At 38.4% G+C, this 18,601-nt stretch overlaps 1 protein-coding gene and 1 long non-coding RNA gene across 4 annotated transcripts in view; one reads left to right on the forward strand and one right to left on the reverse strand.

The window, feature by feature from the left end:
• Positions 1–1,043: 1,043 nt before the first annotated feature.
• LOC136299007 (uncharacterized) overlaps positions 1,044–18,601 on the forward strand; it is an 88,107-nt gene continuing 70,549 nt past the window's right edge. Inside the window, exons 1-2 of the long non-coding RNA XR_010723434.1 lie at positions 1,044–1,205; positions 15,800–15,962. This is a non-coding gene — a long non-coding RNA (uncharacterized lncRNA). The remainder of the gene's footprint in view (positions 1,206–15,799; positions 15,963–18,601) is intronic.
• CA10 (carbonic anhydrase 10) overlaps positions 2,400–18,601 on the reverse strand; it is a 201,132-nt gene continuing 184,930 nt past the window's right edge. For all 3 annotated transcript variants that reach the window (XM_066200218.1, XM_066200219.1, XM_066200220.1), the window contains 5 exons: positions 14,487–14,582; positions 12,767–12,839; positions 7,396–7,550; positions 4,419–4,593; positions 2,400–3,609 (listed from right to left, as the gene is read on the reverse strand). In XM_066200218.1, coding sequence (XP_066056315.1) covers positions 3,587–3,609; positions 4,419–4,593; positions 7,396–7,550; positions 12,767–12,839; positions 14,487–14,582 — 522 coding nt within the window. In that variant the 3' untranslated portion in view covers positions 2,400–3,586. The remainder of the gene's footprint in view (positions 3,610–4,418; positions 4,594–7,395; positions 7,551–12,766; positions 12,840–14,486; positions 14,583–18,601) is intronic.

Below are 18,601 nucleotides of genomic sequence, written 5' to 3' on the forward strand. Positions count from 1 at the left end.
GTTTGAATTTTCTCATGTTTTTTATCATCAGATGAGCTTGATAGTTTGGTACCTGTTTTGATATCACGTTCTTCACTGTGAGTGGGCAAATCTGAGCATTTCCTTTCATTATTAGGTTCTAAAGATCTGTTATCGTCATGGCATGACAACCTGGTCCTGCCTCGTGTTGTCTGTTCATCGAGGTCAACACTACAGGCTGACAGGTGTTTAGGTTGGAGGGATTGCTGTGGGCAGGTGTTCTGTGGGCTTTGAATATGCAGTCTTGTCCCAGCTGATTGATCCTGGAACTTTGTCTTTTTTGCTTAAAAGCTTTGTGATCAAGTGTGACTTTCTCTGGCTGCTCAGTCTCCTGCCAGAGCTCCGTCCCTGAGCTGAACAACTGGGACTGGAAATCTAAATGTGAGCACTACTCGAACAGGCAAAACACCTAATTCGAAGTTTTATTTGGGTCTATTTCTGCTGCAAATAGTGATTAAAACAAAAACTTAAGCAATTCACGCCAAGATATGAAATCTTAACTCACAAAACGGGGTTGGAAATGTTGACAAGTATATTTGTGATGTTCCAGTACGGTTTCCCAGTACGATGTCCTGACACAACGCTGGAGAAACCCCAGCTAGCTCGGACTCCCCGGCACTGCGCCGAGAATGGTCGCTCCGGCGCCGAATGAGACTCGGGTAGGGGTGCGGCAGGGCTGCTGAATCCGGCAGCAGCGAGGCTGCTCTCAAACGGCAGCCGCTTGTGACGCGCCACGGATCGGGGCAAGGAGCAGCCAGAGGATCTTCTGCCTGCTTCTCAAAGGACCTCCGCCGACCACGCCCGCAGCGACGACAAAAACCGAAAGCGCCTGTGTTGCACGGTATTTTAAACGGGGGAGGAATGCGGGGAGGATACAATTTTTTAACCAATCAGAGATATAATGGGGAGGGGATGGAGGAGGGACTCACAAACTGACAACCTATAGGGAAAGCAAAGGGAGTGGAAAGGGTCACATGGGCCAACGGGACGCGGAAGAATAGGGGAATTCCCAGGCAGGGGGTAGGCACAGTAAGGATTGACAGGGAACTCTCTGGAACTAAAGGCATGGATTTAGGAAGGATTGGCATCATGTAAATAAGGTAACAGGTGGGTCTAGCGGGTGAATGACAGCTGGACAAGGGAGGAGAAAATCTGCGGTAAAACCAAATGTGCTACGGGGAAAACAGGTACAAATCATTTTGAGAATAACTTCACAATAACTTAACAGAAATGCAGCATCGCAATGTCCCAGTCCCTTTCTCAATTTGCAGGGTTAATCCAAAGCACAGGATGATTCCTTCCTAGGATGAGTCCCTTCTATGACATTTCTTTCTCCGCCTAAATCTCTTCTATCAGCTTTCATTAAAATAGAAAATATGGGGTTTTATTTAATACAAGCTTCATTATGGAGGCCTGGCTTGTCTTCCTTACCTTCTGTCACTGAAAAACTTGGACCAATAACTGCCAGATATTTATCCAAAAATACAGATTAATGTATTGTGGATTTTACATTCCCAGTAACTTTACTCTGCACCCTAAATGAAGCTTAAAATACACCAAACAAATAGGAGAAACAAATTTATAAGTTACAGATCACTCAAAAATATTGAAGACATATTACTTCCATTGTTTTTCAGTTTTTATTAGTTAGGTATACCTTGAGGTGGAAATTTTGCTTTTTCCAATTACAGAATTTTGCAGTATTAATCTACAGTGTAATACTTGCTGTGTGACATTTCTGTGGTTGTGTTGTAGGTTTTCCCATCACTGCATGGTGTTGGAAGTCATTTGAAATACTTCAAATGAAAAAACTTGAGGATCAAGTATTTTACAAATACACAAATTCCCAGGATCCTGGGAATTAAACACCTTGAGGATCAAGTAATTTGCATATGTGCTGAGAGGATCCTAGGCCAGGGTCACCAGTCCAAGACCTGGTGCAGACAGGACACCCTTGTGCCAGCCCTTCTCATCCGAGCCTTCCCTGCACCTTGCACTGAGCAGTTGACAGTTTTGGGTTCCTTAAAGTTTTCCATCTCCATCCTGAGGGTCCCCTGAAGGCCAGTCCTGGCCTCTTCTAACTTCACAAACTGCAGTCTTTCCAAACTCTTGACTTTCCTGTCAGGTGCTCCTTGCACTGTTCTCTTCAGGCACAGATAAAATAGCATTTTTGTCGCATTAAAGCTCCCTGGCTGTACCCTCACACTTCTTGTAGTGCCTGTTCTTCCATTTGGTGCAAATTATTCCTTGTTGCCAGAAACTTAAATGTGGTACAACATGAACATTAGGTATGGGAGATCATGAGGCCTTGACCAGAAAGACTGGTCAAAAACCAACCTGAAAAATCCCTCAGTATTCAAGAAGGTCAAACATGCACTGTGTGAACTTGTTAAACACATTTATTGAGTTCTTGACAGTAACCAAACACAGTGAATGACCATTATAAATAAGAAAAAAAGGCATTTGCTTTTACTTGGACAGCTCCTGCTTTATCTGTAAAGAAAAATATCCCTTTCACCACCAATTTACAGGATTTAATGTTTGTCCCAATAATGGCTTCAGCAAGGAAAACAACAATTTTAAACTCAGATATGTTTCAACTGCTTTCTACTTCTGAACCCAGTTCCTGTTAATGATGGACCAGAAAGTAGAGATAAAGTTATACCTCCTCTAAGTGCATTCCCAATTATCATTAACTCACTTGAATGGACTGCAAACAAACAAATGAAGTAAAAAAAGAAAGAAAAAAAGAAAAAGAAGGTAATACAGAAAAACACAAATAATGCATCCACAAGTAGTAGAGGCCTGTTATTTCAGAAAGGAAAAGATAATTCAAAACAACTTAACTAAATTTGTTAAACACATTTATTGAGCTGTTAATAGTAACCAACACAATGTATGATCTCTTGTAAAACAAGAAACAGAAAAATGGATATATTCTGATTTTGCCAAATCCTAACACATATATGTGACAGAGAGAAATACTTCAGTTTCCTTTATATTTTGCAGTGATATATTTACAGTACTTATCTCTCAAAGTCTGTCCCTTTTTAAATCAAATTAACGAAAGATCATAACCTAGAAATAAGTTTCCTTTACAGTAGTCTTGTTCTGTTTTGTCAGTATCCATTAATGATAGTGAAATAATGAGAGCTTTCCAAGGATTACTTGGCACACAGAACACAACTCCACTTTGATGCTGTACTGAGCCACCTTATTTCTTTTTTCTTCTTTTTTTTTTTAATTTTTTTTTTTCCTCCAATTGCAGGGTTGGGGAGAAGAGGAAGAATTTCATATGTACAAAGGCTGAAAAGTCTTTCTTTGTGACTCTAAATTAGTTCAGGAAAATTGTAATCACGTTTACTGTAACACTTTTTCTTTGTTTTGTTTTGTTTTTAAATGGCCACCAATCACATGAATGAATTTTGAGGAGTTTTCCAGTATGGCAGCTCTTTTCCCACAGCACATGGTGCATGTGAGCCCAGAGAGGGAAGTTGGATGCATTGTAGATGATGTCAATTCCCAGAAGGAGTATTCCACTGAAGATTTGGATTCTGCCTGCTCTGTCTCATTTGAGGAGCCATTCATTTACTGGAAAAGAAACAAACGAAAACAATTATGCTTTAATAAACTCCAAATATGAAACTAGTTCAACATTGTGAATCAAATTGATTTAACACTGTATTAGGCACTTAGACAAAATGTCTTTAAAAAGCCAGGTGGTTCAGTTTCCTCCTCTGTCTAGAAAAGAATTAAGTCTGAATGACTGTTTCTTTGAAGCACTGAAACACAGTCATCTGCCTTGCTGCTGAAAATGTCCTTTTTTTTTCTTTAGTGCTACTCTTTCATAATAATACTATTACTGCTGTGAGGGCACTGCAACACCATTATTTCAGGCAGCACAGTTGTGTGCATGGACTCGAAGATGCATGAGACACATTAAAGCTCAGTTGTGAGCCACAGCTGTGGCAGTATAAGACTCTAGCTGCAGGTGGCTGAGCTGCTTCATTGCTTATATCCACAGCTTGATACAGCACTGAGCAATTTAGGTGTTTGTTATGGTGGTGAACCTTGAAAACGAAATTAAGTCTTATCAATTATTAATTTTGTTTGAGATCAGTTGTCATCAAGACTAGCTCATCCACAGTTGTGTGGGTGAGTAAACCAGAACAAAATACACTTTACTTGTAAAAAACAGATGTCCCAGGCTGGTTTTTTGTCATGCTTTTCCTGCACATTTACTCATCTATTTCAAATGTATGGCATTTGACTGACACAGTATTTCCCCGTATCTGGAGTTTTATGCGTTTTTATTTGTGTGCCTTGTTATGTCCTTGGATGTCTCAAAGAAAGGAGCTCAGTGAAAGCATAGAAAAGGTTATTACAGTGGTGGAATGTACCTCTATACTGTAGTTTCTGTGCTCTATTGTTTGGACAATCTTTTCCCTGTAAACTAAAGTTGATATTGGTTCGGATACATCGATTGTTGAGAGGCTGGACAGGTCTGAAATTGTCGCTCATGCTCAGAAATATCTGTGATGGCTGATTCTGGCTTAGCAGTCGTAAAGAATGCATCTATAAAGACAAAACAAGGGGGTTTTAGTACTGGTTTTTGCTGTAAGTAAACAATATACAACACTATTAAATAGATCAGCTAGTAAATGGAAGTAAAACAGAATTTCAGTGAAACAGAATTTCAGTAAAACAATTTAACTTTTACAGTTTGTAGTCAGAGTTAACTTAAAACCATTCTTTGTGTGCTCCTCTGTTTCTAAGCCCCATTTTAAATGAGAGTAACCAGTTTTGTGGGGAGCAAATGAAAACAGTATTGAGGTGTCCTTGGGTGAGCTGGAAAGTAATGGAATCCACAGTGCTGTGGATGGCAGCAGCTGGTACAGAACAAATTAACTTGATGAATGACAAGAGCTGATTTCCTGAATTTTGTAGCTATCAGTGTAGTTTTCAGTTGAGAAGCCACAGCTTTGGTAGCTGTTATTCAAGAACCAGGTAGGGGCAGGTTGGATGGGATAGAAAACTGACAGTGATGCTGCTGAAGTCGTGAAATTAATGATGTTAAAAAGTGATAGCTTCTCTTTTTGCTGACAGCTCTGTCATGATACTGCCTATGCTGTGACTGTGAATGTTCCTACAGCAGAGTCCAGCCTTCTTCTGAGATGGTTTCACAGCACAGAGGGAAATACTGAATCATCCTGTGCATCCAGCACTGGTCAGCAGAAATGGCTGTTATGGTGACTATGCAACTCTTAATTGATTCATATCAACCAAAATCAGAGACGGAAAACAAAGTTTCAACTTACGAGAAATTCTCAATATTTTGGTTTAAATATATAAGAACAAAATATCTTCCCCATCAGTGTACAATTTAAGAGGTTTGTTTGGGGCGTTTAATGGAGAAATCCAGTAGTTGGGTTTTATGTACTGGAAGTCTGTAAGAGCTTCTAGGGAAAACTTGAGCTGGGTATTGCTTTTTCAGTCTGAGTACACAACATAATTGTTAAGTGTTCCATAAAATCTATTTCCAGCATTAATAATGGAGGATATTACTAAGGATTAACGGATGATATGATTAACCATTAAAATATGACAAGGAGCAAGTATCGTGAGGTAGCAGCATACACTAGAAATATTCTAATCCTTATTTTGCACATCAATATTGGACTGAAAAATGTTGCTTGTAGGAAAATATTCAGGTCCTGTGTTTGAAAAGTTCACAATATTAAGCATTTTTGCCTGTGGTCAGCTGTGTTATTCTCCCAAATCGCCCATTTAGAAAAGAAACAAAGTGCTTTCTCTGCCTCCAGACTAAACTGGGCAGAAGGAATATCACAAAAAAAAAAAAAAAAAAAAAAAAAAAAAAAAAAAAAACCAGCTCAGGCTTTTTAAAGGCATGTTATTTGCAATGTTAATACAATTTTAAATCCCAAAATGATATTTAGGGTTGTTTTCTTGTTCCTCATTTCATTTCTCAGACCACATTTCTTCTGCTGCCTGCTTAGGGAAGGCAGATGGTGGTTCAAGTATTCCTTGGGGTTCCAGTATGCAAAAGAGGAGGTTTTAGTTCAGCTTACAGCTCTGTAGGCAACTCACTGATGGAAACTCTGGAGAAGAGGGCAATTGGTGTTAAATTTGCTCTTTTATGATGCCAGGCATTGGATTGTAAGCAAGTTGTACAGAAATGTAGTTTTTGAGATTTTTCCATCGGTGTGTTTCCTCAACAGCTTCCTTTTGGATGTAAAGTTGTGTTTTCTCTTGCATATTTTCTCCTCTTCTCTCTGAAAGGGACTTCAGTATATCAATCTGATCTTTCCAAAGGTATTTGTTGTGTGTATCCTTGTAGTGGTTTGAAAGCAAAACCAGTGAGAGACTCCAAGTCAGAAATACAATTTAATAGGAAGAAAAAAAAGTAAAATAAAATAAATGCAATAATACAAAAGACCACTGACAGAGTCAGAATACAGCCTGATCGGGGTGGTAGAAGAAGTCCAGATGAGGTGGTCTTCCTGAAGCAGTGATGCCGTAGAAAGGTCTGGTAGCTCTTGTCTTCTGGGAATCCAGTGAGTGAGGGCTGCTTGTACTGTCCCAAATCCCAAATTATATCCAGGTGGGAATGCTTGGCTCCTCCCCCCTGGGTGGAGCATCTCACAATGGGAGATACACTGGGTCCTTGATGGCCCATTAAACAGAGATAGCTCCCAGAGGGAGTTACCTACGAGTCATGTGGCAAAGGCATTGATGGGCCATTAACAGAAGATAGCCACGAGGGAGGGGGCCTGGGAAAAACACGGTCCCACCTAGTTTCAACAGCTCATGAAGATGGTGATAGAATAAATACTTTGTGCACATCCTACACTGAAACCCAGGACAATCCTGTAATTTTATTCTATGCCAGAAAGCACTGGCTGATTTAATTCCTAGAAGGCTCCAGATACTGTATCTCTGTCACATTAATGTGCTATTGACATGTGTTTATTCAGACCTAGGAACAACCTCTGTTATCCTTAATAACCTCAGTTATGTTTGTACAACACTGCTGTACTTGTTTTAGAGTCCCCAAGTAACTGTTCAGAGCACCATAGAATGATGGAGTTGTGAAGAGACTGCTGGAAACCATTTTGTTCAAACCCTCACAGAAAACAGGCCCCCCCTCAAAGTTTGTATGTGTAGATACTAACAGAGCTGTAAACAGTTAATATTTTAATTTTCACAAAAACCTCTTCAGTGCTTTTGCAAACTGTATAAATTGCATGCAGAAATCCCTACAGCACAAGGGTTGAATCTAATGTAAAGCTATAAATATTATGTTTAAAATTATATTTTGTGCCTATCCCAGATTGATTGATTTGTAAATTGCTTTACCTGCATCCTTGTTATGTAGACAGGTTTGTTCATTATTATCCAGCTTGCTGTTTCATAGCAGGGTGGAATTGTCATTGACCCGTCATATGTAATGAAACTAGATGTCTCTGGATAAAGTTCCTCAATATTAAGCCCCTGTAGTAAGTATGCATCATCTGGGAAACAAAGGAGGAAAACCACTCAGGTAAAACAGTAGCATCAAAAAAACAAACAAACAAACCCAAACAAAACAAAACCCAAACCAAACAAACACCACCACTCTTTTCATGTCTCCTAGTTCCAAAACATGATGATATGATGTTCAGTTTTACCAAAGAATGAAGTTTAACAGATGCACATTTCTGGATGGTCCAGCAGTTTAGACAGGAACAAGGAACACAAGAAACATCCCTGACCTTGCTGGGTGCCGATGCACTGAGATTCCCATTCACACACTGAGAGTGAGCACAGGCACTCACAGGGCAACTCTGAATCACATTTAGGGACTGGAGTCAAAAGCTTCTTAAAGTTGCAATTATTGATTTAGATGCAGAAGCCTTTGGAGAATGCTGACTTTCCATCTTTTGGGGTGATTAACAAAGCCTCAGGAAGGCCAAGCAAATTAAAACTTAATTGCCCTTCTGGTGCAGGAGGGAGCTGCAGTTAATGCACGATAATAAAGCTGGTCCATGAAGCCTCCTGGCCTTTCATGTGCACAGTGGTGTGCCAGCTCCCTTGGAAAGCTAAACTCTAGGTGGAAAGCTTGCTGGGAAGCAGTACCAGGGTCCCTGCCTTTATTGTAAGGCTCCCTGGGAATTAATGAGGTGTATTCCTCTTCAACAGAATTTATTCCGTGGATATGTACCAAAATATAATGAGATATGGTTATAACTTTCAAAATTCATCAGAGTTCCTCAGTGCTTTTTGTAGTATCAGCACTATTTCTCTTGGATAATGCTTGCCCTACAGTACTTTTGGCAGTGCTGTCAAAGCTAAAACGCTAAAACTCAGATTTTCCTGCCAAATCTTAGGCTGTAGGAGCTCATCCACTCAGGGATAAACATATTTTTTTACTGATACACTGCTGCTTGTGTGTATCTCAGAGAAAGCTGGGGTGGTTTTGATTTGTAACATTGTAAGATCTCTTTGAACCCCTTCATTTGCGTGTGGTGTCTCCAATTTGGTTCATTTGCAGAGGGAACAGTAAAATGTAGGCAAGGAAAAGTGCACACTGAGGTGTGTTTCCTCTTTCAATGCTCAATATGAGCTGGCCTTGATTTACAGAGAAATCCAAATTATCAAGGAAGTGTATAAGAGCTAAAAAAGAAAGGTATAATTTAACTTGAATTTAACATAATGTAGCTGAAGGATGTAACTTAGATGAGCAAAAGACACATCTCATACAATCTAATGGAAAAAAAAAAGGCTGCAGACTATTGTCTTGGGCAACAGAAAATCAAAGAACACAGACAAAGCAAATGTGACCTTGCTTTTTATTTTAACACAGCACAGTCAACATGGTACAGGGTTTTAGGGCAACAATATTTGGCAGCTACAGCATCAGTAAAGTGCCAAGGTGAGAGTGTAGTGTTTCTGCCTCATTAAAACGGCATTACTGTTATTTCATATTTTAAATGTGTTTGTTATTTTACAAAATAAAATCTTGGCATGTCCTCTCATGTTTGTCAGAAATAGAGCCCTCTGCCCTGCCCCTGCAGCTTGAGCCTGGATAATTGTCTTGCTGGATGACTGGCTGGATCCTCAAGCAGAAGGGAAAGTGCCATTAGTGTCTGGGAGGTGGCTGACTATCACCTTTTCTACTATGCCCAGGCTTCACTGGCCCATGGCCTGTGACAGTGTCTTTCTAAACCCAAATCTTCCATGCACTTCAGACTGTGCATGAAAACACAGTCAAAATGCAGTTATATTTGAACAAATAGAGATGACTGAATACGGCGGTCTCCTAGTCATTAAAAACATTATTTGCAGAGCACCGATAATTTTGCTAGAATTGCATCAGAAGAGAACTGATGGATATTTTCATGCCAGTGCCTGTTTTCAATGAGTCATCACACTCTTTTCCCTCTCCCTCATGAACACGTTCATTATTTATGAGCCATGGACAGTAGTGTGTTTAGCACTAAGTGGCACAGAGTCAGGCAGAAGAGATCCCTAAGGACCATATCTGCTTTCTCACAGCCATATTGGCTTCAGCTGGGCTAAAATGATTTCAACTAGGTAGAATTTGCCCTGAAATGTTTACTAGGAGAGGAAAATACAGATTAAGACAGTGAGGGATATTGATATGAGACTGGAGGAAAACATCACTTCAGAAAAAATGAAGATAGGGAGAATGAAATAAGAGTTTGTCCAAGAAAAAGCAGTACTTATTAATTCCTGTATTTGAGTTATATTCCCATGGGAAGTCAAATACTCCATGAGAGAAGACTACACAATAATGATTTGGTTGCTAACTTTTTCCCATGGACAGGTCTGCCCTTTCCCCACAACCTGATAAGGGTTTCTTGTTCTGGAGCTGAAGCAGACCTGGTGGATTGGTATTAATACCAAACTGAAGCACTTTAAAGTTTTGCTTATGTTTACTGCAAATATGTTCAAAATGCTCAAAATCACCATGTATGATCTCTTGCCAGCAACAAACTTCCTTTCATAAACCCATCCAAGCCTTTCCTGGATCCTCAGCATCATTCCTATCTACAGCCCACAATCTCTTTCTCTTGATCTGCTGGTGCCTTAGGATGATTTCCAAACTCAAGAGTTCTTCTCTCTACAAATTAGATTTCATTAGATTTCACATTCATTTACATAAAGTCTTGACTCTGACAATTTACCTAGGAAATGATGGAAATCCTTTTATCCCTAGGTTTGTAGTAGATGTGTGGGGTCAGCCTTTACACCAAAATCTGTAGCTGTTCTCTTTATAATAATGTTTCTTATAGGGAATATATTGTTTATTGGGTGGAAGAAAGTATATTTGATTTTAAAGTTCATATCATGATAATCCAGAAAAGTATCCAGGTTAGATTTAGAGAGTAAGGAATGCAGAGATTCTCATTTCTCTGCTTACCAGACAATGACAAGACCAAATTTTTATATGGAATTTTTTGCATCTAAAAAGTTAATTTTTTCCCCAATGTTAAACAAACACTGGGTGAAAGCTCATGTAGCATAACTGTTTTGAAAGAAAACTAACTTATCCCCTGAAATGGCATACTTAACGAGGAATTATAAAGCAATTTTCTTGTGAGATATCCACAAAGCTTCTGACTAAAGTCTGCTTGAAAAAAACGTTGTTTCAGCTTGCTCCTGGTAGATTCATTGGGCTGTGATAACAGAATAAAATAAGCATTTAAAATCTCCTTAAAAATTCCTTGCAGTCCACTTTACTTCACTATAGCCATTAATATCTAAGAGTACAAATTCCCCCTTTAATGATCTTTGCCTGTGGAAATTTCATGCAGCAGGAGAGACAGAACTTAATTTTGTTGCTTTTTTAAAAAAAAAAAAAAAAAACAAAACAAAAACAAAAAAAAAACAACAAAAAAAAACCAAAAAACCCCAAACCCTTTATTTATGTTATGAACTGTCCTGACTTTTAACCACTGGTCCATTTATCATTCCCTCCATGCTCCTCTGGAGCACATGGGGCCTGGGCATTTTGTCAGCACGAAGCTGAGTATTGACTTCAGAAGTGGAGCCCTAAAGCAGAAGCTGAAAAACTCCAGCTGCTAAAGGCACACTAGAAATCCTTGCAGTGTAAGAGGTAAAATTAGTTTTCAGCAATGATGCTATAATCCATCATGGAAGACAACTGCAAAATTACTTTCAATAACACTTTCATGTTCCCAATTTACTTTCAAAATTCCAAGTCAATACTTGTTACTACAGTAAGTAACCCAATGCCGTGTGGAATATTATATGCATTGTGTCTACCAGGGGTTTAATTTTAATGGATAAACATAGTGAAAATAGTGGTTAAAAATTAAAGCTAATCTGTCAATCACTGCTTTTCCAGCCTGTGTTTTGTGTGTTCATCTTCATGCAAAATTCACTTAGCAAACCCGAATTAGGTGTGATTGGAATTGTGTTTCCATTGTAAGGAGACAAAACAAGCAATAGGAGGTTGTGGGATGCTGACAGCTCCAGAGAAGAGTTCCCACTGTAAATGTAGCATACAAATGAAATATTTGGTATTGGGAGGGTGTGGCCCCATGGGAGAACATCTGGCTGGTTCCCAGACAGAAGCTGTGGGTGAAAGCGCTGGAAAAGGCACACGCAACCTTAACAATAATTCCCTGTTTCCAGGATGCTGCAGCAGCACTGGTAGGCAGGAAGCTCTTGCAGAACAGCCTTGCTGTGTTCTTGCAAGGAATCAGGACAAGCAGTTTAAAAATGGGACTGATCTGCTTCTTCTATGCAGAGAAGGTGACATTTGATACTGGTAGAACAATCTAGAAAAAACATCCTGAGGGGAACCCTCTTCCTTTCCCTAGGTATTTAGAGAACTGAGTTTTATTATCATAGAAGCCTCTTACTTGGACCAGAGATGTAACAACATTTGTTAACTGTCAGGTAAAATCAGAGGAGCATCAGTGGAGGGAAACATGTATGTGTTGCAGGAGAGGACAAGGAACTATTTGTGTTACCAGTTTGCTGTGTACTTTCTGAAAGTTAAATTCCGGTATTGTTGAACTTACAAACTTCGTGGCACCTTAGAATATTTGACAAAGGAAACAAGGTTTTCAGGAGAAGAGATTTAATTTGTTATACATATTTTTCATTATTTTCTCTAAAATAACCTGAATTAAGCTCCAGTTTTCCACAAGGTCGGTATACGAACATGGAATTATTGAGGATCATCAGTTAAAGGCTTTTCAAATGTGAATATAACAAATATAAAAGCTATGTTAATGATCTCTTTCTATATCTGATAAATGTAGCAGTAGCTGAATAAGAATGGTGTAACTTTCATGTACAAAAAGAAAACACTGACGAATACTAAATCCAGTTAATGGTGTAGCATCTTGACATAACCAAATCGCTGCTCCACATGTCCCTTTTACTGCTCAGAGTAGGCGGTTTCTCCTGAGCATTCTGTGTGAATGCAGTGTAAGTTTGCCCCAAATATAATTTCATTAATCTGTTGTTGCACCTTCAGACATAAAACAGACTTTGAAGTTCAAAATTCATTTGATAAAGTGATGACCTAATGAGCTTTTACACATTCCTGAGTTTATCATGCAGAGTTGCTGGCAATGCAAAACTGGAATTTCTGCCCATAATGAAATGCCTCTTGTTACAGGATCACTAAATGTGTTATTTGATTCTGAAAGAACACAGCTGTTACCAGAGGAAATGAAAAGAAACTTACTCTTATACGTTATTCTTGTTATGGTGTCTCTGTTAAGCATACGATTTAGAAATGGATTTGATGATTCAGAGACCTACAGAAGAGAAAATGCACAACGTCAAAATCTTCTTACAAACATTTCCTTGCCAGAACTGCAGCTTTTCCATTTGTGCACACACATGCTCACTCTCTGATACTCCTCCAATTGGGTTCTGCCTTTTTTTCATTGTGGAGGAAGGAAATAATTATTGATTTGTTTATCTAATGAAGCTTGATAGAAAGTTGGTAAAATAAATAAAGCACAAGGGTCGGAGAACAGGGTGAACAGAAATCAATGCCTGAATAAAAATGTGAGCACAGGTTTCTTCTCCAACAGCTTTGATGAAATTTGCAGGTGGTTGATATATTAGGCAGGATTTTCATTAGTATTCTATTATTTTATTTTTTATTATATTGATAAATACCTTTATTATATTTAAATACATTTATTATATTGATAAATACATTTCCTTGCAGCAGGCTATTTTAATTGCAAATAAAAGCTCTCTTCCTCTGGTTTATGTCTGGGTAACATATGAAGTAACACCTCATGTTCAGGTGGAACATTCCATGTGTCAGATTCTGCCCCCTTGTTGCCTCTTTTCTGTTGCACAGCAGACGTGAGCAGAGCGTGGTCCATCCTCTGACACCTCCCTGCAGGTACTTCTAAATATTGATAAGATTCCCTCTGTCATCTCTTTTATTATTCCCTTTTTCATGAATGCAGGTCAGGTTGCTGGCTCATAATACAATACATTATGGATGAAAAAAAAAGATAGCCTAAATATCTTTCTTAAATATTAGATCTGTGTGAAAATTTCCCTTTTATATCTAATTATTCAGTGTGATCTGTGAAATGTACACTTTTAATTCTTAGGTTAATGCTTTGTTAGGACTTTTCTGAAATGGGATTAAAGTTTTAAGGGGAACGAATAGATATCCCATACCTAAGGTGTGATGAGGTGAACTTCAGCATTACTCAGAAATACACACTTTTTTAGATGGATGAAATACAAATACATAATGACAGAATATTAACAATATTTGGAGGGGAGAAATACATGTTTTATATAAAATGAGAGAAAAGGTTTCTCCAGTGTAATTAAAGAGGTTTGGGAAAACCATGAAGTCTTGAGTTCAGTGTTAGATCACTATAAATTACAGACTTAACTATGTACCTTGAATACAACAGGATGGAGACAAAATATCCACACCTTTGTAATTCTGTGAAATGGAAGATACTGAAAGTTCTAGTTTCAACGTTCTTTCAGTTTTGGTATTTTTAAGATGTTTTAAATAACACCGAGAAAAACTGATTCTGCTGGCTTTGACACATCAGCATGACATGCCCTTTTTCCCAGGGCCCCAATCTACTAGAAGAGATTTGGATGAATAACATTACCTGAAGAAACACTAGATCTGCAAAGCTAGTAACTTCTGCCATAGCCATTAAAGTGTTATGAGTGATGTTTATGATGTAAGGGTTTTTTCCCCAACTTGCTTATCCCTTCTAAATTCCCTTATATTGCAAAAACTTTGGAGCAGAGATGGTGTGCTCAGTTCAGGATGAAGCTGTCTCTGGATTCCAGATCAGAGCCTCCAGGCATTGCTGTAGCACAATGAGGAATCTAACTCCTACATTTACAATCTGGGGAAAAGTTTACTGTCTAAATATTAGGAATCTGTAGTATGGAATACTTACTTTCATAAATATGGAAACTACCACCAACCCATTAGGACTCTTAGCAGCTTCTGTGACATTTGCATACAGCTCATGGTTATAGTGGATCAGCTGAACCTAGAAAAGGGTGAAGGGAAGGATTGCAATTAACCAGTGGCAAATCATCCTGTACAGTGTTTGCAAATATTCCCCACGTACTGCTTGGTTTGTATGGGATACCAGCTCTGCTTTGGGTACATCATAGCAAGGTAATTTTTCAGGCGTTTGCAGCATGTGTAATTTTAATAATTTCAGTCACCATCTGGCTCCAGCTGGTACAGTGTGTTTTTCTTGAATTTCCTTGAATTGCCAGCCAGTGAATTCACCCACATCCAGTTACAGATTGCACTGCAGAGACTGACATGACTTCCCTGTTCCAGCAGCACTTGCCATGGGCACCAAGTTCTCTGTACTCTACAGCCTCAAGCCAAGCACAGAGGAATCAGGGGTTGAAATATTTGAGGAAACATATGGGGATATGAGTTTGGAACTGTTAAAACCACCACTCACAGAACTCAAAATACTGATATTCAGTGGCCCTAGATTCTGAAAACTTGGTTACAGAGTTTCCTACGGTTAAGCGCGTACTGTATTATTGTTAACCAGGTTCTCCTTAGCTCCTGCAGCTTTCCTTCTGCTTTTTAGTTTTATGATGTGCTGGAACTTTTAAATTGCAAAGGCACAGTTCCCTTCTCTCACTGCCTATGTAAATGTCTTATCCAGAGCCTTGATATTTGATTTGTCTGGGATCACCAGACACTGTTACCATTTACACTGCAATTTGTAGCTTTTTTTTTTTTTTAATATGAACAAATTTAATGAATTCCCATGACAGTTAAATGATTCTGAACAGATGAAAGGCTAGTCAGCTTCATTCAGCCTAAAGATCTTTCTTAGTTTTCAGATGTCAATTAGAAAAGGAAGGTTCTTGTTTTGGCATTGTCAGAATTGCCACAGCCTGATGTTCACATCTAAAAATCAGGTCTGTCTTTCATGTACTGACACTTTTACAGGCTGTCCAGAGAAATTTCTGGACTTATATGCTGTGAACAAGGTCAGTATTAACTTGGTTTATATCTGGTAATTTTTGTAACTGTACAAATGTTTCAAGACTAAGACTGCCAGTAAAGAAATGTCATTATAATGTGCTGTCCAAGTTCATAACAAGGGGAAAAAAGCAACCCCTAAACTCCACTGAAACAGGGTTTAATGCCTGTATTGGTGAAATTGTCTTTTGGATGAATGTGAGGTCTGGTTATTCAGTACTGAAACACAATTGTGCGGTTTTTCTGCAGGAAAGATGTCTCTACAGGATCTGCAGTACACAATCAAGTTACAAGGACTAAACCTCACTTTGCCCAAAGACGTAAGACCACCAAAGCCATGTGGTGATCTGAATTATAGCAGTATCCCAAGTTATGTGTAACCTACACCATTATTATCTCAGTCCAAGATAAGGTAAGAAATAAATGATGTGTTCAAACAGTTCTATTTCCCACATTCTACCCTGACTGAAAAATGTGTTTTTCTTTTAAGTAAATATTCCAACCTTTATATGAAAGTCCATCAAGTATTATCCTCTCACCACTCCTCAAATCCCTTTGTGATGCTGCTTTAGTGCATTGGTAAGATGAGTTTTGGTGCATAGCTTTGCTATTTACAGCTAGAAGTTCACAGACCAAGAAAATAAGGGGAGGGTCAAAAGTACTGCTATGATGTGTTAATTTCAATTACTTTTGTCTTGTCTCAATTGGGAACTATGTAAAAAATGTCAAAGGAGCCACTGGAATCCTCTACCAAATTCTGACAGCCAGAAAGCAGGACAAGTGAAGGTCTCATAAAAAATTAATGAAGGCATTTACTCTTCCGCACACAGAGGTTATAATGCTCATTAGTCATCACTTTGTGGTACTACTGAACTTTGATTACATCACTGTTCTGGGGACCGTGCACTCACTGAAATTTTTAGGCTTAGTCACATATTTGTCTTTTTATGCACAACTCTTTGTCCTGGCGGCCAAACAAACTTGTGAATTGTCAAGGAAATAAATGATGAAATCTGCTTTAGACTAGACCAGCTTCTATACAAAGTCCCAGAATAACAATGAATTAGATAGACTCATTTTATGTAACAAACGAAAATGCCGAGTGCAGGAATGGGGAAAAGCAAGAGCCAAATTCTCTTTCCACCTATAGGAACCCTGAGTCAACATCAAACTATTGTTTTGACTTATGGAACTTACTGAAATAAAACCCTTCAAGTATATAAAACCACATACAGGATATTTGTCCCAAACAAAGGTCTCAGTGCCTAATGAAGAGAGACTTTTTTTTTTTTTTTCTTCTCAAACCTGTCATTTTCTCTGTGTTGGAGTTGTATCCTTCTTTGCACCCAAATTAATTTGAAAATTAATTTGGTTTCCATGGTACCATGGTTAAATTAATTAGGTTTATATTTTTTTAGAAAAAGGTTGACCATCTAAGGAGACATGATTTTCAAAGTTTCTCACACGGAACAGACTAATTTAGAAAGATTCAAATGAACAAGTGTCTTAAATACAGAATACAACAGGATAAAAACTATAAGTCCCTATTCAATTTCCTCTGAAAGTAATTTCTTTAAGTTGCCTGAAATAACCTGTAAGCATTTGGTCTGTATAAAATATTACTGGAGTCTTCCATGAAGGTGAAGCCACATAAGTAAAATTGCTCAGATTTGAAAATATCACTTTTCAAATGATGACACTGTATTAAAAGCACATCACAACAAGAGCAGACTTAAAATGCTGAAAGCAACCTTTGAGTTTAGTTTGGGTTTCATGGCTCAAAGGCAATACCGAATCTTGTTCTAACCTATTGATTTTCTTTGGTAGATTCCCCTTTAAGATTAATTTGCCACAGAACTACTGATACCTCTTTGTTTTCCTCCAGCTACAGAAGTTCTATTTTGCAGGAAAGAGAGAGAATTAAGATTAATTACTCTCTTTTAGCTGATGAAAAACCAGAATGTGGTTCCATCACCCAAGAATGTGCATTGCACCAGGACCAGAATCAGAAACAGAGATTTTTAGCCTCTCAAGCATGTTCTGCTGCAGCCAAACATGGAGCAATAGGAAACTGTGGGAATTTAGAATATTGCAGTACTTCACACACATTTTTCCACAGACCTTTTTGGAATAACAGAATACCCTTTTTTCTCACTTGAAGAGTTATAAACATTTTTGAGACCATAAATACATTTTATTTGCAAATGACAAGGGAGGTAAAGCATGAAGTAAATGGCAGCAGGGAACAGCTCATCTGTAACCATAATATTTATATTATGCTGCACTGCATGAGAAACTGTTGGAGTCTCAACCTGTCTCAACCTCACTGACAGCAAGCACAAAGTATGTTTCCAGCACAGCAGGGAACAGAAGTGAATGAAATTGCTCAAGAAGGCAGATAAATGTTTGTTTTGATTCAGGGTTCATGTAAGAAATGTCTAAGATATCATTAAGGAAAATAATTATGTATTTTGGTTTATCCAAAGTTTAATAAAAACAGTAAAAGAAATGTAGTTTCTGCAAGGTTGGTGCCCAGAGAGGAAAATAATTTTACTGAGTTAAAAGCTATTAATAACAATAGTTATTCCACTGTTAAAATATAATTGCTCTTACAGATCTTGTAAAATCCTTTGGAAAGAGCAGCAATGTTGCATCACCCAAGAGTTATTTATGGCGTTAGTTTTGTGGGTATGAACAGGTATGAGATCAGTGCAATTTGCGTGACTGACAAAACTGTTTTTAAAGTTGTCCTAAATAAAGTTAAATGTACCCCCTGCCTTGTGGAAAGGCATAGCACCAGCTGTGAGAACACTGACCAGCTCCTTAGAATCTGTGGTCCTGATTTGCATTGTTTTCCTGGACCAATCCCTGGCAGTGATGCAGGGGAATTTCCTTATCTTTGAAGAATAAACCCATCTTTTTCAGGGTACTCAACCATTAAATGTTCGTGTTTGACAAGGTGGTTTTATCCATCCTGATTAATTAATCCACAGATTTACCTGTTATTCTTTATATAGAAGCCCATAGCAACGTGGCTCTCTTGCTTGTTAA

The sequence above is a fragment of the Chamaea fasciata genome, unplaced genomic scaffold, assembly GCF_029207755.1.
Source record: "Chamaea fasciata isolate MVZ Bird 193981 ecotype frontalis unplaced genomic scaffold, bChaFas1.0.hap1 SCAF_19, whole genome shotgun sequence".
Lineage (NCBI taxonomy): Eukaryota > Metazoa > Chordata > Aves > Passeriformes > Sylviidae > Chamaea > Chamaea fasciata.